General features: G+C 42.4%; 1 protein-coding gene across 2 annotated transcripts in view; it reads left to right on the top strand.

Moving 5' to 3' along the window:
* The window catches only part of Gria1 (glutamate ionotropic receptor AMPA type subunit 1), a 302,305-nt gene that overhangs the window by 255,945 nt on the left and 20,421 nt on the right, over positions 1–25,939 (top strand). For both annotated transcript variants that reach the window (XM_015492696.2, XM_015492695.2), the window contains exon 13: positions 4,753–5,000. In XM_015492696.2, coding sequence (XP_015348182.1) covers positions 4,753–5,000 — 248 coding nt within the window. The remainder of the gene's footprint in view (positions 1–4,752; positions 5,001–25,939) is intronic.

The raw sequence follows: 25,939 nt of genomic DNA, 5'->3' as shown, positions 1-25,939 counted from the left end.
GAGATAAGGCATCAAGCCGGTTCTGTGGTGCATGCCTGTAATTTCAGCAGCTCGGGAGGCTGAGGCAGGAGGATCAAGAGTTCAAAGCCAGCCTCAGCAAAAGCAAGGTACTGAGAAACTCTGAAACCCCGTCTCTAAATAAAATACAATATAGAGCTAGGGGTGTGGCTCTGTGGTCAAGTGCTCGTGAGTTCAACCCTCAGTAACCCCCCCACAAACAAAGAGATAAAGCATCAAAAACACAAGAGAAATCAAAGAACAGTGAGTGGTGGTTCCATTTACCATTAAAGCTCCAAGGAAGTGCAAACATTTGGGAACAGGGACGGGAGTCACACAAGGTGGACCCGAAACAACTTCTAGACAATAAAAATCAAGTTGGACGTGAGTAGAACAAGGACATCCCAGGCTAAGGGAACAAATTGAACAAATGCCCAGAAGCAGGAAAACCTGGACTTTGGGCATGTTCATCCCAGAAGTTGCGCAAGCAGGATATAGAGCTATGATGCAATGATTGAATAAAAATGATAATACATGCCACATACTCAACATTTACTGTGAACCAGGTTGTGTGCTAACCACACCCCAGGTGAATTACTTCAGTTGACCTTCTCGTCAGAGATGGGTTAGGGATTGCTGTACTCATTCCGTCTGTAGCTTAGAGAAATAAAAGTCATTTCTGGAGGTCACGCAGCTGATAAGTAGTAGCAGGAGCACAGAAAGCAAGCTCTTGTACTGCCTCAGGCAAGAAGGTAGGATCCTGTGCAGAATTGCCAGGTTCTCATCACAACTTTATGGAGCAAACCCCAGGCCCTAGCGGTCCACTGTGTGATGTCCTGCAGTGTCTTGGTCATGAGCTTTGTGTTCTTTATGGCAGGCAGGAAAGGGACCAAAGTCTTAACCATCACTGAGCCCAGACCCAAGGCTAAAATCACCAATGTTTAGCATATTGGAGCAAGAAGGTGTCTGAATAGTCTCATGACCAGATCTTGTCATTTTAGAGCGAAGCCAAACTTGCTGGGTCCACCTACCTGGTTAGTAGAAAAACCACTTTGTAATCCAGTACAATTCTCTGACATTTTTACCCTGCAACAGAAGTTGTACCTTATGTTTGCCCATAAAGCCAATTCTATGGTCCAACCCGTAATGCAGTCGTGGTCCATCCAATTCACTTAATAACACTGCCGTCTCCAAACATTCATAGCACACCTCAGTTCCCAAAACACTTTTCAGGCACATGGTCTCAGTTGTTTCACCTGTGACCTAAAGCAGAACAGGGATTATGGTGCCCACTTCTAGAGAAGAAAATAAAATTCAGGAAAGTCCTGATACAAGTGTATCAGGAGTGGGTACCAAATCTGAGTTTCCCCATTCCCACCCAGGTATTCTTGCCACTGAACCACACTGTCCCAACACGATGTTGTTGTTAACTAATGAATGCCCTTAAAAAGATCACTCCTTTTGCCAGATGGGCTCGTGGACACTTCTAGTCTAACCCTAGTATGTATTTCATGGTTGGGGAAACTGGGAACCAGAGAAAATAGTCATGCCTTAGCTAATGAAAGCCCAGCTGGGACATAGGACTTCAAAGTTTCCTTTAATAATAATGATGCCAAATAATATATCACTACCTCTCGTTCAGAGCAGAGTTAGGAATCTGAAACCAGGACAGCACCTATTCTCCAAGTTCTTTGCCCTAATGACTACCCTGATGGAAATAGATTGTAACTCGTGATAGCTTTGATAGTGGTCACCTAAGGTTCTATGTTGAGAGGGGCTCTGAGGTCACATTTGGTCTCCATGTCAAAGAATTCTTTGACTCATATCCATGCCTGCCATGTGTATAGGAAGGGAAGCTGGTACCATGAAAACCATGTGTTAAGCATCCCTACCCCAAAGTAATTCCTGAAAAAAAAAAGGCATAATTGTGAGCAGAACTCACACCATTTATAGAATTCCTACCTGTGCCAGGCACTGGGTCAGCATCCTCTGTATTATTCTCTTGTGATCTCCATGGCAACATTGTGCAGTGGGTACTGTTAGCACCATTGTCAGAAGAGGAACACTGAGGTTAGGAGAGGTTATGTGACTTGCCCAAGGTCCTGCAGCTAGGAAGATAAAAATCCTTAGGTGAGGCCAGGCACCTGATTGCACTGTAAAGATCAAGGTATGCAATCAGCAGATCAGGATTTTCGCTCCCTGCTCTTCCGCTAACAAGCTGCATGGCATCTGACAGTTCGTTATCAAATCATGAATCTCAGTTTCTTTACCTATAGGAGAAGAGCACAGCTAAGGTATGACTCAGGAGCCCTTCCATCTCTGTGACTCTGATCTTTCATCCCACTAAGACTTTGGTGGGTAGGGAGACAAGATCACCTACCACCTCCACAAGGCAGAGGGAACAAACAGCGAGACAAGAATTCTGCCACCCCCGTGTCTGCAAAATCTGGCTTTTAGTACCCATGGTAGCCCAGCGCTTCTTGGCAGCCCCAACCCAGAGTCACTTAATCTTCCATCGACAGTTTAATTAAGATGTGTGAAGGGCCGTGGGAGCTGCAGATGATAGGAGAGATCCAAGAACAAATACCCCGAGTATGCTTCCAATCGCCCGTGCCAGTCATGCTACCTTTGCATTCTTGGAGATTAGATTTCCCTGATAGTCCGCTCTGAGTGCCTGTGAGCACAGCCTTGGCGTCTGGGGCACTGGGGTGAGGCTGAGAGGACATATTAATTTTCTACATACTGTTGCCCAGAGGGTTCCTCAGCTCAGCCTGTCAGCAGCCCAGATCCCTGCTGTGTCCATCCTGTCAGGTCAAATTGCATCTTGCAATCGCCCTGCTGTGTATTTTGTTGATTTTATGCCTGGAAGATCATCTGCGAATCTGGGTCTGAATTTGTACATTTCACTATGTCTCGGGAAAGAATATTAAATACTTTGGCAATGCAGTGATTGATCTTGGGTATTTCCTCCCCTCACCTTGGAATCCTCCCTCCTAGTTTCCCCTTTTTTCATTCCTTCTCATAATGACGTTATGGCTGAAATGCCTTCATGTAAAGAATCAGATATTTCAAGTGAGCAAGGGACTTAAATATTACTATGCCCAAACTCCTTATGAAGTAAATGGGGAGAAAAGGACTAAAGAGGAAGGATTTCCTGTGGAGCCAACCATGACTTAGAAGTAGAACAATAAACGATCTAGCTTATCTAATGATGGATTATTAAAACTAAAACTCACCATACCAAACACCTCACTCCAATTCTCAGTAACTATTTTCATTTGTTTTTTTTCCTCAAGACCTAGAATTTTTCTGAGCCCTCAATATCTTCATAGATCACTTGTTTCAAGTGTCAACTGTGTATCCATAGCTTGCTAGCAAATGATGTTAATTGATTGCAAGGAAATAAACCTGATACTTGTGCACAGAAAAATGAGATATTGCGTGCATATTGGTAATTTTATAATAAATAAGTATGCAATCTATTTTTCACCACTTAATTTTGTAGGTTGTATGACTCTAGAAGTGATTTTAAAAAATTAGTTGTCCCTTATATGTATTTAACCCTTGTCCATTCCCAAGACATTTTCAAAAGCATCTCTAAAATGCATCTACCCCTTGGGAAAAGGACACTCTTTAGAAAGAACATGTGAGATAAGAGGACTAACCTGCAGTCCTGGACCCTGGATTCTTAGTAACATGCAATGTGCTCATTAGATTATCAGAAAGACCCCTAGGTAAGAAGACTTCCTTTTTCTCAGATAGCTTCTATATGCTTGAGACCTATGCACAGGAAGACATGACTTGCAGTCTGAGCAGTCCAGCCTGGCATTCAGTGAGTGACCCATACAGTGTGTCCTATAGGAACATCAGCCCTCATAATACTGAATTTCAAAGTGACAGCCACACAGCAATAGCCATACAGATCAGGACCACTGGGAAGACTTTTGCTGAGCAGCATCTCTCGTTGAGGATGGGGACCTGCATGTTTGCAATCTCTGTATGTGGTACTGGTACCCACCAGAGGTTAAGAGCTATTTCCCTTGGAGCCAAGGTGGTCTCTAAATACATAGGATTCACTCTGGTCTATGAAATGAGAAGGAGGATGCGGATGGACAGAACCAGATACCAAGTGGAGTAAACATTCCAAGCAAAATCCCAAAGGAAAGAAGGCCCAACGAGAGTTAGAGGAGATGAGGAAAACAGTTTGTCTAGATTCAAAGCCTTTTGAAAGGTAAATGGGTCCCAAACTAATCACTATATCAGGGAACAATTTACATTCTGAGGTCAGGTCTTGCAATATAGAAAGACTACAACTTTATTTCATTATTAGAAGACAGCACTGGGGGGAAAAAAGCAGATTGCACTGATATTCCACTCTCTGCTTCTTCTGGACAGTATAAATGTAGCCTCACTCAATAACAGATGGGCTCTATAGTATCTTTAAAAGCCAGAGAGGGACCCAGGTGCTTAACTCTCCCCATATTTAAGAGAAATATAATTACTCCAAAGTAATTAAAAGATTCTGAGCTACGCTGTTCATTCTGTATTTGTAAGATATTTGTACTTTGGAACCTACTGGTACTAATTAGTACCTCTTATTTTGCAATCACTCATAATTTGTTTCTTCCAGAGCTAATCTGGCTCATGAATGTGTGATCAAACCACACTCAGTTCTTCATCAATATGTGTGCCAACCCCCCTCCAAGTGCAGCTAGCACCTAATTCTGGCTTTGTTCCTGTCTCCTCCCCACCCAGAGGTCTAAAATTGCCGTATTCGAGAAGATGTGGACATACATGAAATCAGCAGAACCATCCGTTTTTGTGCGGACCACGGAGGAAGGGATGATCCGAGTGAGGAAGTCCAAGGGCAAATACGCCTACCTCCTGGAGTCCACCATGAATGAGTACATTGAGCAGCGGAAACCCTGTGACACCATGAAAGTGGGAGGTAACTTGGATTCCAAAGGCTATGGCATTGCGACACCCAAGGGGTCCGCCCTGAGGTAAGTAGCCAAGATCTGCTTCCTTCGTACTCCCTCTCCCTCCCTATCTCAGGAATGAGGCTTCTGTGTCTGCCACATGGCTCCAATGCCCAGTGCAAGCTGTCAAGCCAGCTCTCCTTCAACACCTGTGGGCATGGAAGATTCCAGCCACCTAAGATCTTCAGCCCTGAGGTTGGAAATTGACCTGGGGGCCTCAGCTTGCTATGACTGTCACTGCCCATATGTTCTTCCCCACGCCTCACCTCACCCCCCCCCAAGTGTGTTGACTGCCCATGAACCCTGTGCTTTCGTCATGTGATATGTGACACTCCATCTGTGACCAGATACCCCTGCATCTAGCTAGGCCATGAACAGGGCTCTCCAGCAACCTGGATTCTCTGACAGGAGATGGTTTGTAATATTTGTCTGGAAAGAAACAAACACACTGTCCAAATGAAAAGTCCGGTAGTTTGTGTCTTGAGACTGTGGCCATGGAAATTGAGATACCACCTAATGAATAGCACCAAATTAATAACAGTATGACTTCCTACCTGGACATTGGTTTCTTCAGCAAAGAGGATTTTATATTCACATAAAGGAGCTTGATATTCAATTCCAAACAGTTGAGGAAGAATCCTGTACACTTAGCGTCTGAGGAACCAGACTGAATTCTTAAATTTACTATTGATTGTCTTACAGGAAGTAAGACATTTCATGTCTCAGCCCTGAGTTTCTTCATCTGTAAAGAGAGGATGATCTCTTTAGTTCATGGTGGTTATGAGTTCAAACAGGAAAGACTATGTAGAAGGGAATTGAAAAGACAGTGTGAAGTCACCTGTGAGAAACTGAGTCATCACAGAGGGATTCAGTCATTCGAGGGAAGGATAGCATTCCAGAAAGAGTGGAAAAGTTTAACAAAGGATGCAAAAGGACCCAGAGGTGTTTTTTACCCACCTTGACATGACATCCAGGGCCACCTCTACCTCCACTTCATTCATTTCAGTAATATGGTGCCACCACATTGTTCTAGGCAATAGGATATAGTAGCTGGAGCTACAGTCATGAGCCAAACTTAGTCCCTGTCCCCATGGAACTACATAGTGCAAGAGAGACAGTCATTAAACAGATGATAACTGCTTAATGTTTAATGACATTATGAGGGACACTAGGATGATCTATAAAAGTGGCCCTAAAAGGACACCTATTCCCAGCAATGTGGCATAACAAAACTCTCACTATAAAACACCTGGATAAAACACAAGTTAGGAAAACTTTAGGGCCAAAAGGAAAAGAAATCAAAACCTTGAGTTATTTATTCTGTGACTACCCTAAGCAGGGCAAAGTTATGTGATAATCTACATGTGCAAGAATCAGCAGTACAACTAAAGGCATAAAAGGCATTTTTAAAGAAAAAAAAATGTCATTAAAGATCAGACATATATGATAAGATTTGAGTTAGAATTTACAGAATAAAATTTATTCCTTGGAAGAAATTTCCAATGGAAGAGCTAACCCAAACTTAAGCCAAAACTTAAGAGAGAATTAGCCTACTAGGGGTAAAATCAGAGAAAATTCTATGGAATATCACATAGAGGTTTTTTTAAAGTAGAAATGACAGCAACAAAGTTAAGAAACATGAAAGAGAATCAATGTGCTGTGTATGCCAAATGGAGAGAGTAGAAATAAGGCAGTATTTAAAAGGAATTTTCCAGAATTTATGGAAAAAACCCTCAGAGTTAAAAACTGAGTATCCATCAGGTTAAGTACATGAAAATCAACAGCTGATTCATTTGAAACTGCAGAAAAATAAATACAAAGGGAAGATCTTAAAGACACCCACATATAAAAAAGCCCAATCTGGCCTACAGACTGGGTGGAGTCTGTCTGGGAAGACTTTTCAAGGATGCTTTTGTTTTTAGATTTTAATTTATGTGTTCTAATCAGTTATACATGACAGCAGAATGCTCTTCGATTTATTATACACAAATGGAGCATGATTTTTGACATCTCTGTTTGTACCAAGGATGCTTTTTTCAAATGGCTGTCTGACATCAATAGGAGTCAACTAGGAGAAAGTAGGAAGGGCTTCTTGAGAGAGAGGACAGCATGCATGAACTCCAAGACCAGAAGTTACGGCTCAATTGCTAAACCAAGGGAAGAACAGTGCTCCCAGAACATAGGCAAATAGGGGGAGAAAATGTTAAGCTGAGGACGGTGGATGAAGTAGGAGAGAATTTTGTAAAGGATTTTTGTAATTATTTAAAGAGCAATGCAAATGAAATGCATTGAAGAATTTTATGTAATTTAGTGTAGACATGGTTGAATGTGACCCAACGAAGGGAAACCGAACAGCCTGGTATTTGTCAATCAGACATTTCTTTTATTCCTGGAAGAACTTTAAGGACTCTGTATAAATTTAGGCAAAGTTTAAAGAGGATTCAAATAGCAGGGTCTTTTAAGGAAGAGATTTTTTTATAGAGAAAACTTAAAGGACATGGCCCTATAAAGACCCAAAGTACAGAATGAGTTCTTATAGGCCCAAGAATAGTAATAATACTGCAGTATTACTGGGAGTTTTATAAGTCAGGAACATCATTTGATATAAATACTTCATTTTAAAGTTAAGAGAACAGCCGACTACTTCTACAACTCCCTCTCACACACAGGTGCTTGAAACCAGGTGACAACTCAGAAAATATTGTAAGTTTCAGTGGCATGAACCTGGAAGTTAGGTTATCTGCTCTCAAAAGACTTTCCACTATAATAAGAGCCATCACTGAGTGAGCCCCTAAGTGCCACAGGCTGTGGAGGCATTCTTCCTTCTGGCTGCCCTGAAAAAGCTCCAGGTTCCAAAACAGATCACCCCATTCTGCCACAGAAGACCAGAAACATCTCTATGCAGTATCATTGTCCCCATTTTACCGATGAGCAAACAGAGGGACAGTTTTAAGTTACTTGACCAGATTGACACAGCTGATAATGAAGGAACCAGATGTCAAAGTCAAGCATCTGATTCCAGAGTTCATGGCCACACCTTACTGTAAAGTTGTGCTGAGCCTTCTGACTTACAGCACCATTAAAACAGGAAACTGGACTAGGGCCAGGTTCTCTGTACCCATTCACACGGAACAAATAATAACCATCAACTCAGCAGTGCAAAGAAGTCCACTCACAACTCTGAAAGCTCAAGATGATAGACACGCACTTTTAGACACCAAACACAGCTTTTATGGGTTTTCCATGTGCAAGAATTCTTCCCGGGGTAAACACTGTAAATAATTCAACTATGTAGTAAAGAAAAATGTAATTATTTTTCTTACATCCCCGTAAAAGACACAGTAAGCCAGTTATTGATTATGAGACAGAACAAGAGAGAGAGAAATGGAAAGAACCATGTTCCAATTACAGATCACTGATGGAACAATTGGCAAGTCAAGATATCTGACGGATGGTCACGTTTTCAGACCTCTCCCAATGCTCCTCTTTTCTCCAGTGGCAAAACTGATGACAACCATGGGGCCATTATAGCTCCTGACTGAGAAATAGAAGTGTAGCACCCATCCAAGGGGGCCTTGAGTTTATGACTTGAGAAAGTCCCTCTAATCTCTATGGGATCTTATTTCTCTTATGTGCATTAAAAGGGATCATTGTTTAGCCACCAATAGTATAGAGGTTCCATGAAACATACCATCAAATAATGGTGACAATGAACACACACACACACGCACACACACACACACACACAACCAGCCAGATTTCCATCATAACTTTGCCTCACCCCAAATGGTGCCATTTCACCAAGATGTAGTTAAAACAACAACAAAAAATAAATAAATAAATAAACCCTAACAAACCAAATGCCATGTACACATGTGCCTACTCCAGAAATCTTACATGCACCAATTTGATCCCAGGAAAACATTTTGCAGGGATTTTTTTGGAAAGAAAGAAGAAAGGTAAAGGAGCCACCAAAATTTACTCTAGACCCATTGAACAGGAGGTGCATGCTTAACAATGATTTGCAGAGGAAGTCGATATTGTTTTTCAATTAGTTTGAATTATAGAAAATGCCTTTTAAGATACTATTCTGCCATTCACAACACTGCAAGGTATTTAGAAGTGTTTATGCTCTAGAAATGAGCCTCAGGAAGCTGTAGACACTGTGACAAACTTCTCTTCTACTCTATAATAGAGTCAGGGCTATTGCAGCCTCACGGGCAGATGTTCTCCAGGTTTACTTCCTGGCGGTCCTTCTCTACCGCTTGCTCTCTGAAAAGCCAGACCTCACCACACCTGGGAGGTGTTCTTCCTTCCGGCTGCCCTCAACAAGCTCCAGGTTCCAAAGCAGACCACCCCATTCTGCCTCAGAAAATCAGAAAACTGATATCGAAGGCCCAAATGTTCCTCTAAAACTTGCCAGGTCTACTTGGCAGAACCCAGACCACAGTCCCCAGAGAGTGTTAAAAGGCTGTGTTAGTGACAGAATGATTTTTTTTTTCTTTGTCTCTTCTGCTCTGGAAACAAATACTAAATGAAGTGAAGTGTTGGCTGTTGAGTTTCCATTTGGACAGGTGGTGTTTCTTGGAAGCAGATGCTGTTTGTTGGCCGTCACTGCATGTTTGGGGTTGGGCGAGGGGCTAAGTTGTGTTTCAGAAGCTATCAGGTTGTGGATAAAGACCTGAGCGGCCAATGCCAGTCACTGAGGAAAGGCTTTTGGTAAATCCACTAATGATGATCTATCGGCCCCTTTGTTGACAACTAAATGTATCTGCTGGTCTCAATTGAAATCTCTTATTATGATGAATAAGTCCTTCAGTGAGAGACATGTGTTCAAATTTCCTAAGTAAGGGTGCATGGCCCGTGTTCTATCAACCCAAGAAGGTATCCACACCCAACTGGCCTCAGTTAAAGTCTCATCTAATGATTCTCCATAGAACCATCCACCAGGACATCAGTGGATTTACTAAGAGTTGTACCCTAATCATGACATTGGTCAAGTCTGGTCTTTAACTGTGACTGTGGTTATATGGAGTCTTCTCTGGTCTCTGTGATCATGACATGTTTGTCTTCTGTCATGTGTCCTGTCCAAGGCAGACGTATGGGCCAAGGGGACAGGAGCACAGTGCAACTTCTCCCTTCAGCCTAATGGGTCCTGGGCATTGAGGAAGGTCTGAGACCCACTCCCTGTGCTCTTCATTTAGCTTTACAGCTTCACCTCTGAACACTTCCCCACACAAAGCCCTGTGCATAGACTGCAAAGAGGGGTTATGAGAAATGCAACCCCAGCCCCTTGCATAATCGAGTCCAGCTCCTGAGCAGAATTACATAGATCCTCATTATTTTACCAAAATGAAAAGTGTCAACATTTGAATGGGAGGATTTGCAAAGGTTTCATGGCAGAGGTAACATCTGAGATGGGTCTTGAAGAACTGTGATAGATGGCAAGTGGGGAGAAGGGAACAAAGAGGGCAAATACAGAGGTGGGAAAGATAGGGCTCAGGTTCAGGAAAAGCTGGCTTATCTGTATTGATGAGAGAGTACATTAGGAAGGACAGGTGGTTAGCTGTAGTCCTATGGTGAAGGATCTCAAACGCCTCTGCATTTTTGTTTGGGTGCAAAGGCCATTGAGGGGACTGTCAGGAATTAACCATGATCAGGCAGGCTTCCAAAAATAATACTATGGCAGTGCAATGAGAATCAGGAAAAGGAGAGGGTCACAGGCAAAGAAGTCATTTAGAAGGCAACTGCAGTCATCTTTTTTTTTCTTTTTTTTATTATTAGTTGTTCAAAACATTACAAAGCTCTTGACATATCACATTTCATACATTTGATTCAAGTGGGTTATGAACTCCCATTTTTACCCCGTATACAGATTGCAGAATCACATCGGTTACACATCCACGTTTTTACATACTGCCATACTAGTGTCTGTTGTATTCTGCTGCCCTTCCTATCCTCTTGCAGTCATCTTAATAGAGGTTCATGAACATGGTCATGGGTTATAATGAGATGAGGACAGACGGAAGAAGTGGTAGACTCCCATGTTCATCACCAGTCATAGCCTTCATGTTAAAGCTGGGAAGTTTGGGAAAGGAGTCTGTTCCATAAACTTCCTAGGATGTTTGTTGCCTAAGAACCGACTAAGTATGAACTGCTACTGACCAAGACAGAAAAAGGGAAGATATGAACTTTACTTCCAAAACAGAATGACTGCTGCCACTGCTGAGTCAGGCTTCTTAGGATCATAGCAAGAATGATACAGGCTGCCAATGAACTTCTCCCACCTCCAGCTGCATTGGTGGTGTCTACCTGTATTTGTTTTGTTCTTTTTCTAAACATAACATGAGCTCAAAAATGCTCATCAACCATTTAGCCTCAGTGGCATTCCCAACTGAATATATTTTTTCTCCTGCACATAACTCTACACCGGAAATCCTCTACCAAGAACTGCTTGTCTATATAGACATTGGCTAAAAAAAAAAAAAAAAAAAAAAAGTGAGGGGAGGAAAGTTTAGACTGTGACTCAATGATGATATATCATAAGGCTTTTGAGGAGAGTGTTCTCACTTTCAGAGTTTGGGGGGTCTCCAAGTTGCCCCACCACACACACACACACACACACACACACTGAAACCAGAAAACAAGTGTATCTTCAGATTGGCCATGTGGGCCTTCTCTGAACATCTTTTCCTTGCCTAGCACAGATCTGAGTGCTACAGAAAGCTGTAGATTGTTCTCCTCTTAGAGAATCACATTGATCCAGAAAATAATTGGGAAATAAATAAGCAAGTGCCACTCCTACTCTGGGAGGTGTTCAATCTATTGCTCTCAAGAACCCTCCCCCAGCTCCACAGTAGGTATCAACATTGTCTAGGGAAGCTGCTTTAAAATGCCCCTGTCTAGTCCCTCATTCCTCAGATTTCCTCTAACCACCTGATTGTGTGGGACCAGGGTGAGACCCAGGAACATCTACCCAGGGGGTTCTGCTCTAGGAAAGAGAGAGAGAAAAGTTTTGGGAAGAGAGATGGATGAGTGGTCTGAGGAGACAGAACAGGGAGCCCTCAGAAAGAAAGAAAATGACTAGGATGGGAAGGTATCAGGGAAGCTGTGGGATGGCATCCAAACCATAATCCCTGGACTCGAACAGCCCCAGCCAGGTACAGGGCCCAGCAGGATGACCTCCCCAGGTAAATAACGACAACTTTATAAGCCTCTGTTTTCTTATCCGTAAAATTGGAATCATAATAATTCTGTGCGGTTGCTTTGACAATTTGGTAAAATAGCATAAAGTGCCTGTCACAGAGGATACTCATTAAAGTTCATTTTCCACCCCTCGCCTCCCATTAGACCTACCCAAAAGTCACTTCGGAGCCAAATTACTTATTTTTCCTCCTTTGTAAAACCAACTGTGTTCATCAGAAACGTACAGGAGCCCCACCCTCACCCCTCACCACCACCCCACACACACATTGGCTGTATTAGAAATAAAATGTCTCTCTCTGAGAACAATCTGTGGTCCTCCTCCACAGAGAACATATAAAAAAAAACTCTAATATTTTCTCCCTCCCTCCCACCCTCACAAGAAACAGCTTCTCTTCCCATTGCACAGTACTGGTGCACAGCCTGCTGCTGAGGATAAATACAGTATGTCCCAGGGAAAATGACAGTCCCTTTCAATTGGTCCTTGCCTCCTGATGGGTAGCCAGGGATGCTCGTTGTCATGGTAACCCCATGAACTCTCTGACCCAGGTCAGGCCTGATCAGAGACAGAGGCCTCTGAGCAAAGAGACTGGATTTGCCCACGTTTTCAGAAGAGCTGGAGAAAAAGGAAGAGAGGGAGGGAATGGGGGGGGGAGGATAAAAAGGCAGAGAGACAAAAATGGGGAGGGAGGTTAGGAGACAGGGGCAGAGGAAGGGAGGAGGGCAGAGAGAGAATGTGTGTGCGTGTGTGCACGTGTGTAGATTGGAGTTTTGCCAAGGAAGAGCGGCATCAATATAGCAGCTTTCTCAGGTGAAGACACATGGGATGCATTGTAGAGAAGACCCAGAAAGCTTCCTAGGATACTGGGGCAGTGGTCCAGTAGGAAAGCCCAGGCAGAGGGGTGGCAAGGGCTTGATGTGGCATTTTAATAGTATTAAGGATAAGATTTATTGCTAATATTTATTGAGCATTGGCCATTCCAGGCACTTCTAAGAAGAATTTGATGAGCATTATCTTATTTAGACAACAAAACTGTGACAGTAAGTTCTCATCATACAGTTCAGGAAACTGAGGCATAGGAAGGTCACAGAACACCTCCAAGATGAGTTGAGCTGGATTTTCAAATTGGGTAGCCTGATTCCGGGAATTCTTCTCAACCACTAGGCAAGAATGGCTTCTCAAGGACACAAGGAGGGAAGTGTGAGGAAGAAATGATTACCCAGAAGATAATGATCATTTAGTATCCAATTCCAGCAGGTGTACACACACACACACACACACACACACACACACAACAGCACGCAGACCTACCCAGCCAAAACAGAAATAAGAAGCCTGAGATTCCAGGAAGGAAAGCTCTGCTTGAATTCCCTAGGGAATCCTCATTTCCATTCGGCACCGTCTACATTCGTGGGGCACAAGCATGCCCTCCAGGATCAGGGTCATAGCACTGATTCACGTCATTCCACGGACCTAAAAATGGAAATGGGTACTTCCAGCAGGTATGAAGCTTTTCTTGCTTATCCATGACAGATTGGACCAAGAAAACCCCTCAGGAATTTTATGCGCTCCCAAACTATATACACTCTTGATTCCTTTCAGCAATGAAAAGAAGATAATTTTAGACTGGGGGTGGGAAGGGGAGATTTACGTCCATTTCACACCTAAAATGTGCTAGGCAATACACTCAGGGCCCTGTGGATGTTCGAGCATGAATCTTCTCACCTTTTGCTTTCTATTCTATTACTTCCTTCTCGTAGGTTAGGAAACTGAGAGTCAGGGAGATGGTACTCTGTCCATATTCTCAAAGGGGTTTGAGGGAGGGAACTTAGGTATGAGCCCCGACTCTTGAAACCCTCCTTCTGTTCACAACCCTGCCTCTGTGCTAATAGAGGCACCCATCACTGCCTCTGCACCTTCTAAGGTGGCCTCTTTAACACTTCCAAGGAAAACATCAGGGACATGAGATACCAAGTGGCCTCCGAAGCCCAAGCACTCCCTCTTGAAGAACTAGATAGGCTGGAGCTCCACGGGGCTGATTTATTTTGCAGGATCCTGGTGAAATCACAAAGACAAATGTGCATCTGGTCTTGTTAGAGCTCCATTTTGATCACAGCTAGCTGAGAAACACGTCAACAGCAAAGCAACACATTAGAGAGAGACAGAGAGGAGGAAGGTGGCAAGCGCAAGGTGCAAGGATGGATCTGGGGAGATGAACAGCACAGGAAACGAGTGGCCTTTACCTAGGTGAGAACAGCAGCATGCAGGCTGTGATTTGCCCACCAAGGCACTGCCTTCTCCCTGCTGATATACAAATTGTATGTTGCTTTCTTTTAAGAGGCTGTTTCTGTCAAAAATAGCATCTCTTCCTCCCTCCCTCCCTCCCTCCCTCTCCCTCTCTCCCTTTTTCCTTACTCCCCTTCTCGTCAGCAACTTTATTTCAGACTTGCTGGGTCTTTTGACTTTTCTAAGGCAGTGCCAGGAGGGGAAAGGATTGGATGGGCATCCTAGCTCTGCCACCTGGGGCCTGTCGGCTTGGAAAACAGATGTGCTTTAGTGTTGATCAGTCCTGAGTTCAAACCCTGCTCCCACATTTACAAGCCTCGTGATGTTGGGAAAAGGCAAGAAGTATGGGCTACCCACCGACGGCTAGGGGTCTGAAGTCAGGCTGAGTATGAATCCCATGTGGCCAGTTCATAGCAAAAGTCTCTCAGATAAGTTCCTTCACCTCCCTAAGCTTTAGTTTCCCCAAATACAAAAACTGGAGATAATGCTGGCATTTTCCCAATGGTTGTTCAGTGATTAAATGAGAAGATACAAAGTGCTTAGCACAGTGCCTTGCACACAGTAAAGTGTCCAAGAAGTGTTAAATTTCATGATTTAATATCTCCGAAGATTAGTTTTCTCATCTTCCAGACAAGCTCTTGCTCTAAGTTTTGCGGTAGGAATAAAGTGAATCAATAATGAAGTGTTCATGGTGCATGAGGAGTTCTTTCTTCTTTTTCTTTTCCTTTATGCAGTACTCAACACTCACAACTATTCTGTTTGTTCGGGTTTCTGACTGAAATTAGACATGATTGGCTTCTCTGGGACAGACTACACTCAACCTGTCTTCGTGGCAATGAGGCAGAAATTCCAAGATACCAAGAGGGAGATGTTCAGATATGAAGTTTTATTCCCTTTTATAGTCTATGCACAAAATGATGATCAGCTAACAGCCACATGGTATCCATTCATAAGCCTGAAAGTAGGAAGCTCCAGTATCTAAACAAGACAGGCAGTAAGGAAGGGATTACAGGTGGCCCCAAGTTGACCCCCTGCAGAGAAGCTCTGGACCATGTTCTAGTAACATCTTATGAATGGCCCCATGGCCTAAGATCAGGTCTCCATAATCATATTTGATCACCTCTTCCTCATTCACAAAGAGACAAAGGCTTAGGTGAATCCTTAACCAAAGGCACGCAACTTCCTCCTAAAAGGTGGAGGTGGTTAGCCTGCAGAATCTCCAGACCAAAGAAATCCAGGCAGGGAAATTGAGAAACATTATTCATCCTTCTCAGAGCAATCATCTAGCAGGAAAAGAGCATAATGACCTCTTCATCATATTCTCTATTCCCATGAGATGACTTTATTCCTCTGGAGAAATGTTTAAAAAAAACAAGTCCTTAGCACAAGCCAAGCCAGTCTTTTCGTTGCCTGCAACCCCGCAGCATTTCCCCACTCCTATTTCTTTGCTCCTGTTGCTTCCTTCTTCCCTCCCCCAATATTTTCAGGTACAGTTCAGTGAAGCAAGGGGCCACTGTCCCAGAAAAACCTCGAGGAGAATTGAGCATGAAGGAGACCCCCACTGATTGCTTATCACATGGACCACTTCCTACCTGGCCAACTTCCATGGATGCGGTAACTGGATAAGCACATTGTCAAATCCCTTGCTGTGTCTGCAATGTCTGATTCATGAGAACCATGGAATACTGGTCCACCAAATAGCTCATACAACCCAAATTAAGCCAACTGACTTTCAACCCATCCATCTCTTTGGCCATTGCTAGTAAACATTAATGAAAGTTTATGACCGTGTGACTTAATTCTACCTGCATTCCAAGTATAGTATTTTCAAACTGCTAAAGTAAGTACTCTAAGAAAGCAAAGATGAGTGGATTACAACCACATTACCACCAAGACTCATCTCTAGTGCTGGGACCATAACCTTTCCCCCACTGGAGCCAGGTAAAGTAAATTAGTGAAATGGAGCAGAGGTAAACCCCCTGTGGTTTCTTCATCATTAGTAGAGTCAAGACTACAGACAATACTTCTCTACTCAGAAACAAACCCACAATGCACTAGGACAAATAATAATGATAGCTCCTAATTGTTTTGCAAATAACATTTGCTAATGATGGCAAGCCTTCTGTAAGTCCACCTATGCATTCCCTAATGTATGTAATCCTCACAAGAATAAAGTTGATGCTATTAAGACTCTCATATTTTAGATAATAAATCAGTGACACAGACAGGTTAAGTGACTTGTTAAAGTCACATAACTGGTAAGTGGCAGAGGTAGAACTGGAGCCCAGTTCAGTTTCTATGCACTTACCCACCACCCCTTGCTGTCAGAGGCTCAGGGAGATCACAGGAAGTAATGAGGTCTTTGTAGCAAGAGTATGTGCCTCATCTAGAGGGGACAAGGGGCAGCCTCCTCTGACTTCTGGCCTAATATTGATATGTGGGAAAATTGCCAGATCTTCTCATTTTTCCAAGGAAACTAGGAATTGTAATTTTTATGTGAATGATCCAAAATTCTTTAAGAGAGAAGAAGGAAGCCAGATGTGGTGATGCAAACCTGTAATCTCAGCAACTCGGGAGGCTGAGGCAGGAGAATCACAAGTTCAAAGCCAGCCTCAGCAACTTAGGGAGACCCTGTCTCTAAATAAAATATAAAAAGGGCTGGGGATGTGGTTCAGTGGTTAAGTGCCCCTGGGCTCAATCCCCAGCACCAAAAGAGATAGAGATAGAGATAAAGAGAGAGAGAAAGAAGAAGAGGAAGAAGGAGGAGGAGGAGCAGGAGGAGGAGGAAGAAGAGAAGATAGATACAGTGCGGTAACAACTAACCTTGTTATAAAGAGAAAGGGATACCATAAAAATAGAGAAATGAACAAATGAGGCACAGTAGAAAAAAAAAGGCCGAGGTCAATATCTTGCCCCTCTCCAGGATGAGAGTTCTAGGAAATCTTCCTGGGGGAGGCTAGGGTCCTTGAACAGATCCTTAACCAGTCAGGAGAACACCTATGAGCAAGAGAGGTTATTTCGGATAAAAGCTACTGCAAGCATACATACAGTAGGGGTAAAGAGGAGATAACTCATGCATTCTTTTTCTATCTTTGTTATCATTGTTTTCAGCAGGGAATCATTTCCTCAAACAAAAGCTCTCACAGAATTACACTATAAAAGAAAGATACACATGGAGCTCTTGAAGCAAGAGATGAAAGTCTGCAGGTAATGATGGAAAGAGGGAAGGAGAGAACATGGAAGGACTAGAGATACCAGCTCCATCGAGGGGCAGGAGGCCTGGATGATCAGTTTTCTTCTCCTGGAGCTTTTCTCTATCACTGAAGGAGATAGTTCTCTAGCATTATGACCCTGTGTATTTATTGTGTGTGTGTGTGTGTGTGTGTGTGTGTGTGGTGCTGGGGATTGAACCCAGGGCCTTATGTGTGCAAGGCAAGCACTCTACCAACTGAGCTATATCCCCAGCCCCAGACCCTGTGTATTTTAAGGCCTATATGAAAATAGTGTTCTGGCTGGCCTGCCCAGCAGCCTCTGCACGCTGACATCTGCCCATCCTTAGGGTTGGCCCAGCTTTTCTTCCTTTCATTGAACCAGAGGTGTCTGAGATGGGACCAGCAGGCTAGCTCTCATCCTGAATGGTGTTTCCTCTCCCTCTGTTAATTGTGTGGAGACCTCCACTCTTCCCTCTGTTAGCTTTTGTCAAGTATCTGACACAGAGCTGTGTGCCTGCTGCTGCTGACAAATGCTTTTGCATTATGGAACCAGATGTGGTTTACTATGAGTTGCATTTGAACCATTGACACCTGCCTCTCTCTATATGGGGTGGGCTGGGGAATCAGATATGCCTTAGAAAGGCTTTCTGTTTGCAAAATTCCTGCTGGGGGAGCCAGACTTCATGTCCCCATCCAGATCTCTGAGCTATATTAGCTGCTCTTATTCATAGAATCCTAAAGAATGTTAAAGGGCCAGAAATATGTATTCACACATGCAAAACTAATATGCAGTTCAACTAACCCTTGTGGTAGATGTAAAGAATTAAAAACTATTCCTCATTCAACATTTATGGAGCAGTTACTGTATTAGCTATTGTATGGGATTCAGGGTTCTTACTCCCCCCCCAAAAAAAAGAGCCCTCAGTCTGATCAGAGAAGCAATGGAATGATAAGTTTGCTGTTAGAGGGTGCTCAAGTACAGTGGAACCAGAAAGAAGGCTTGATCCATTCTGCTTTGGTTCATTGCAAAAGGATTCGTAGAGTACAATGTGCATTCAAGGCCCATGAGATGACTAGGGTTCCGCAAAGCAGCAAGGTGTGTTAGATAGAGCATGTGCCAACTCTAAGAGGGGTCTTAGTGGTGCTTCCAATCCAGCCACCTGCATTTGCCCAGAATACACCTGAAAGGATTTTCCCATCTGTCTTCTCATCTGACCCTTGGCCTTCACATAGCTGGGGCAGGAGTATGTAATTCTTCCCATTTAGCAAACAGCAAAACTAAGCTATAGTTTGGGGGACCAATTGTCCTGGTTTGGTTGGAATTAAAGGCATTCCTAAGCTGTGGGACTTTCAGTGTTGAAACCAAGAAAGTCCTGAACAAAATGCAGTGACCAGTCACTCTAGCTAGTTGCATGGTCAGCCGTATTACTTGATCAGAAATTAATGAAATACTCAAATCAGGCCTTCAGATTCTTACCTCCACAAATAGAGGAGAGATTCAGGTACTTTATATATGGGTGTTTTTTTTCTGTTTTTTTTTTAATCCAGTTCCTTTGTGTTGTTTTGTAGAGTCCGAATCAAAGACAAGGCCTCTATCTGTTGGCTGAGTCACTATCCAGCTTTCTTTCTGTGCATATCACAAACTGTCTGTTCCTTCAGCATGCTCAAGAGGGGACACCATCTGGAATGTCACAGGTGGAGGGAACTTTTATCATACCTGTATTCCTTAAGGAGGCCTGGGAATGTTTGCATTTTAATTGAGTCTCCTGATATATCCCCACTAACTCCTCGTGTCCTTCTGCTTGGTCATGGTTGAACCTCTCCTGCTTTACTTGCTACCCTATGCTACTGGATCAGCAGAAGCTATGGACCCTCAGTTTTCCACCCAGTCTGTGGCTCCTCAGTCAGTTCACCTCACATGATTTACACAGCAATGATGTCAGATGGACTGAAGATGGACGGGGCCTTTGAGATCATCCCTCAAAAGAGAAGTGATTAGGACAAGACCAGCATCCAGGACCAGGTTCACCAGCACCCATTTGTGTCCCAGACCCCATCAGCCTCAACAGGGAGAATGAGCTTCGGTTCTTGCTGATGCTCTGACCCCCAGGCCCAGAACAATGACCCTGGCTTGGCCATGACAAAGGAGCAGAAAAATTACACCCAGGTAGCATATCTTCTCAAGACCTTCAGCAGAACCTTACCCTCCACTGGTCTATGTGGGAGGGACTGCCAAAGCCTGCTCAGCATGGGAAGAGGTATAAAGGGAGAAAAGAGGTGACTGGATCTTCATTAGAAAGAGGGAACCCTGAGCCCCTGAGCTCCTGAGTCCCAGGGAAGGAAGAGTAAGAAGGATGTGCCTTTAATCCAGTGGGAAATGGACCCCCTTCCTAGACCCCCTAAGTGTTCTTCAACTTCATTCTTCATTAGCTACTCTTCTGCTTCTTAGGGTAGATAGAGATTTTCCCATGTCAAAAGGGGGAAAAAAAATAAGATAGAGTAGAGATAGTTGGCATTTCACATAAACTTCATTTACTAAAGAGAAGGAATGTGTTAACATTGAAAAGAAGGAAGGAAATAGTCAATCGTACATAAAGGACTGTCCTTTAAATGCAAACATTCAACTTTCTGGAAACTCACTTCTAATGCTCATCTTTCCTTATTTCCCCACTGATGAGTGAAAACTTCATCACAAACTAGTCCAGCTCATTGGACCGTCCTGTGGGGAACCACGGGTCAAATCTCAACTTTTTATCTTGCTCATGAATTCATTCCATGTTATTCCTGATGCTTATCCCCCCAACAGTGTCCCCCCAAATGGACACCTTTCAAGTAGCAATGGTCAAAGAGCTCAACCAGTTGCAAACCTGGCCATTATATTCAGCAGCAACCTGTATCCCTGTGGCTTTGTAACCCTGATCTCATTCTGCCGTTTGGCATCTCAGAGAATAAATCCAATCCCCCTTTTACTACCAACCCCAAGTTTACATCAGAGACCTGTTTGCTTTGAAGCCACCCACTATCTCTAACAGGGTTTAAATTGTTGACCTTGTCTATTCTTCTCATGGGAGTCTTTACATTTTTCATTTAATTGATACATATTTACTTAAAACTGTCTGCATTGTTTGCTCTCTGCTGAGTGCAAATGGGCTGCTGATCTGAGGCCTCCTGCTTAAAAACCTTCTATATCCCCTTACTTTTAGGTAAAGTGTTGATTTCTTACCATAACATTCAAGGATGCTCACGATTTAGATTCAGTTTTAATCTCATCCTCCCAAAGGAGATCACCACACTCCCCAAACTCTGGGCTTCTGGTATTAAATCCCTGAAGATTTTCTAATTCTCCTCTACTATCAGAAGACAATAGATGGGAAGTGATATTGGCTGAATTATATTATGTGCACATACCAATATGTAACAACAAATCCCATCATTATATAGAATAGTAATGTCCCAATAAAAAATGTGGGAAAAATTAATTTCATCATAATTATTGGAGAGTAAAAACACAGAATTAGCTTCTCTCTTTTTGGTATTTCCATAGCCCTTTTTTAAAAAAAAAATTAATTCAGTCTTTCATGAATTATTGAGACACTCTTCTGCTTGGATGTTAGAATGTACATTCCTTAAAGGATTATAACTTGTACCTTCTAAGTACCTAGCACAGTGCTTAAAACTTAATTGATGCTCATAAATACTTTGGGGAGTTGACTTGAAGTCAGCAACTCTTTTCTCCAAATGTTTTATATAATTCAATTGATGACAAATACACACAAAATAGTAGTAAACCATGCAGTGAACTGTCTGCTAGGAGCCAAGAAGGAATGAAGGGACATCAGTGAGACATGAAATATTAAAGAACAAGTGGGGAGCACTGAGAGCAACCAGGTCTTAGCAGAGAAGTTAAGGAGATCAGCAAGCAGCCAGCAGACTTTAGTCTCTGTGATCTACATAAATGCATCTGCCATCCTCCAAATTCTCATAGAAGCCAGCAGAGGCACCCTGGTAGGGGGAGTGGGATGCCCAGCAGCCTGGTCTCATTAAAATTGAAGCTTTCTTTGGGGAGGAGAAGCAAAGCATGCCACTACAAGATGGGTGGGCCTCTCAGGATCATTTCATCCAACCCTTCTCAGATGCTTGAATTAAAGGTTTTGAAGGATTTGAAGACAAGAGTGGAAATGTGGACAGCTGAAGCCCAGCATCCTGTCCTTAGGATTTTGTAAATTGAGACCCAACTAAAACCATCTGAAATATTACCCTGGGGTACTTTTTCCAAACTTTAATTTTCCTGCAAATGTGTGATAATCAAGCTTCTTCAAAGCACAAGTTTGGATACATTGATATCTAATGTGTAGGAAGACATCCAAGACCCAATCTTTACAAATTATGAATCCTCCAAGACTTCCAGAGATAATTCAATGATTCAGTGGAGCTCCCTGAATCTATCAGCTCCTGTGGCTGAAGATCGGGGATCAGGTAATTTGAGGGTGCCCTCTGCTCACTGGCCCCCTTGGAGAATAAATGCCACCACTATGTCAGTGATTATAGCATCCTCTGATGACCCAGGACCGTCAACTCCCTCCTACTGAGTATTTGTCTGAACTTGGACATTTTCAGATGATTCTCTGGCTGATTAGAACCACACCTGGTTCTTTTTAGTTCATTTGTTTGCTTTATGATTATTTTTCTTGGTGTGCCAAAGACAGGACTTGCTAAAAAGTTCCACTAGAGGTTTGTTTAATCATGTAAAGCAACTGTTATAACCATTAGTGTTTGAGTCCTTTATAAGATTCCTTCAGATGATCCTTGCAAGTCTGTTTTTATATTCAAATTATAGGCTCTTGAGTTTCTGTCTCTGGCCTGACCATCTCCTTTGACTTCCAGATTTCCGTTTTCTTGGAAGACTGACATTTCACTTGCTATCTCCCAAGCATCTTAAATTTAGTATATCTAACATGGATCTCTTGAGCTTCTCCCCTACTTTAGTCTCTGTGATCTACATAAATGCATCTGCCATCCTCCAAATTCTCAAGGAAGATAGTAACTTGAATCTTTTCTTTCCTTCATCCCCTGTAGCCAATACATCACCCAATCCTATCTCCTCTACCTCAAAGTATAACCTGAAGGTAGAGCCTCTCCTTTGTATCCAAAATCAATTCTTTCCTGGGTCTCTCCACCAGCCTTATAACTGGCCTCTATTTTTCCCATCTGCCTCCTCTCTTTAGTTCTCTCTCTCTTTTCTGAAATCAACTTATGAATATAAAAGGGGTCTTTTCATTCCCTGGCTCAGACCCTCCTATCTCAAAATAAAACTCTAAATTCTTGACATGGTCCACAAAGTCCCTGCAAGCCTCTCCAACTTCATCTCAGTTTGGACCACCTCCTGCCTAGGATATGATCTCTTATCACTTAAATGTGGTTTCCACTAAGCTCAGCTTCAACATCAACTCCTGAGATGTACCTTCCTGAGCCACCTCTGACATCCTCTGACAGTTCATCCTGATTCCTTCATAGCATTTTCATTTATTACCTGTTTCTCCAGATTGTAAGCTTTGCTAGGGTAAGGACCACCTGTCTTATACATTAATGTATACCTAGTCCCTTTATGATACTAGCACATAGTAGTCACACGGCAATATTCATAGTTATCAGAGAGAGCTTATGGCCAAGTACTAGTCTCCCACCTCATAAATGTAGAAGTCCCTTCTATAAAGATCCTGACAAATAATTATCTGGTCTCTTACTGAATGCCTCCTATCTCAAGGGACTTCCTTTTTCTTAAGAGAGCCAATTCCATTTTTCCCTTTGTCATCTTTTCTTCATATTGAGCCATAATGTAATGTAACTTTACCTATTGGTCATAGTTCTCCTTCTTAGTATCCCAAGTATAATTTTTCTCTGAATTCTAATGTTACCCTTTAGATATTTGAAGGCAGTTCTAATATTTGCCCTAAATCTACCTCTTTCAACATCATTACATTATATATGACTTTTACTTTTGTCCTTTTTCACTTAGCACACATCAGTTTGGTAATATTCCTTAAAATTGTCACCTAGTATGAACCAGTCCAAAGGAGATTGGACAAGTAATCAAAGAAGGAAGATAATCACCTCCTTTTGTATGATTCTAATATCTCTTATGTATGTGTTGTGTGTGTGTGTGTGTGTGTGTGTGTGTGTGTGTGAGAGAGAGAGAGAGAGAGAGAGAGAAAGAGAGAGAGATACATAATTACAAACAACATACTGAGCTTATCAAACTAACACTACTTCCTAGTCATTTTATCTTAGACTTTTCTTCATCAGGTATGGAGTGAACTGTAATTAATAATAATTTATGAAGAATACCTAATTAACTGCAGTGGGAAACTGACTTCCACTTTCAGGAGAAAGGAAAAAATATAAGACATAAGGTCCTCTTAGGGGTTTTTGGCAGGTGGGTCTCTAAAACTCTTTCTAGGTAAAATCTTGGGCTCACTCTACATATTGTACCAACTTTGGCTATTCCACATCTCTAATCCTGGCTATATTAGAGCTAAGAAATACTTGTTGAGCTTCTATTATGGACCCAGGACATATTGTGATCTGTTTCACAAACAGGTATCTGAGGATTAGGAAATTTATTGACTTGGCTGATGGCACATCAGTAATGGTAGGGCTGAGATATCAACTGAGGTCTTCTGACTCCAATTCAAGTACTCAGTTCCATGGTAACAATAATTGTATTGTCATTATTATTAATTATTATTATTTAGTGATAGTAGTAGTAGTAGTAGAAGTGAGTTGTTTAGATGAGACAGCTCATTGACTTTCCATTCACTAATTCTGAGTTGTAACTACTATTGTCCTTTTTGACAGGTGAAAACTCTGTGGCTCAGATGGCTGCCATGATTATTAGCCTAGGGTAGTTGTAGCTAGTCAAAGTGGGAATCTCCCAGTACCAGGATTTGCATTCAGCAGAACTACCCCCAGAGATGGTCCCCAATGGCAAGTGGAGAATATGAGCCCACAGGAGGCAGGCAGGAGGCTGGGACAGCTAGGAGAAGTTCATAGGAATACTCACTTGCCTGGAATACCCAGATATTAACTGAAGTCTTTTTACTCTTTGAGGTTCAACCAATTCTGCTATAAATTTTTAGTTAAAAAAATGGCCATTCCCTTATTTACTTGTTCAAGCATTCTTTGTAAGTCATTAAAAATTCTTATTTTTCATAACTTCCCTTTTATGAAAAGGATACCTTTCTGATCCAGCAGGATTGAACTTATATAAGTACTTATACAACACCGCACCCCACTTACCAGGGAAACAGGTAATTTTTATAAAACAAAGATAGTCTTACTTTTCTAGCCAGTTGTAATCCAAGCTTAAAGATTTTCCCCCAAAATCCTTCATGAATAAAAACAATAATGACACTAGTCATGTAGCACTAAAGTCAGACTTCTGGGACTCATCTCTGCGAATGACCCACATATACATTCATGCTTACTGAATTCCACCTGAACCTTGGGGAAGAGCTTTTGGTGACTTGTTACTGGATAGGGATGGTGAAAATGCAAAGCTGAACCCAAGATGTGGCCACTTCTTTGATCCTTCAAGTGTCCTTAATTCCGTTAAAGGTAGATACCAGTAGATGGTAGTTGTTCTCTTTAAACACTTTTACTTAGCAAAATTAACCTTAACTCACACCTATATTCATTCTCTCACCCATAATTTCTTATTTTCCTCATTCACAAAATCTAGGTGTCTGGAAACCACTGCTTAAGTATAGGACCTTTTCTGCTATCAAGAACCCTAGAGTTTCCAAAGCTTCTAAGTTTCTTTTTTTTTTTTTCTTTTAATGTAATATTTTTAAAGGGAATACTTTAAATTCAATTCATACCTTTAACTTTTACTTTGGATATGTTGAACCTAACATTTTCTTGATAACCATCATGACTAATCATCAATGCCATTAAGTTGGAATATAAAGAATTTTCCTGAACGCACATAACATAGGGTATTTTTCCAGAGCCAGAATAGACCCAAGCTACCGTCATTTTTGCCTCAGGAAGGAAGAGAGAAGACAGAGCCTGCTCTGGCCCCTTCCTTGCTATCAAGCAAGGAAATGGCCCACAGCGAGGTTCTTCTTATGTGCTGCCTTTGCTCTCCTGTCCCAGAGACATGGGTGTGTTACAATTGTGTGCAAAGGAAAATCTTTTACAAGGACTGTATGAGGAGCAGGAGGGCTAAGTGAGCACTGGAGGGGGCCAGACAGCACCCCCAC

Source organism: Marmota marmota, unplaced genomic scaffold, assembly GCF_001458135.2.
Source record: "Marmota marmota marmota unplaced genomic scaffold, marMar, whole genome shotgun sequence".
Lineage (NCBI taxonomy): Eukaryota > Metazoa > Chordata > Mammalia > Rodentia > Sciuridae > Marmota > Marmota marmota.
The sequence above is the reverse complement of the archived record's forward strand: the minus strand, read 5'-3'. Positions and strand labels throughout refer to the sequence as shown.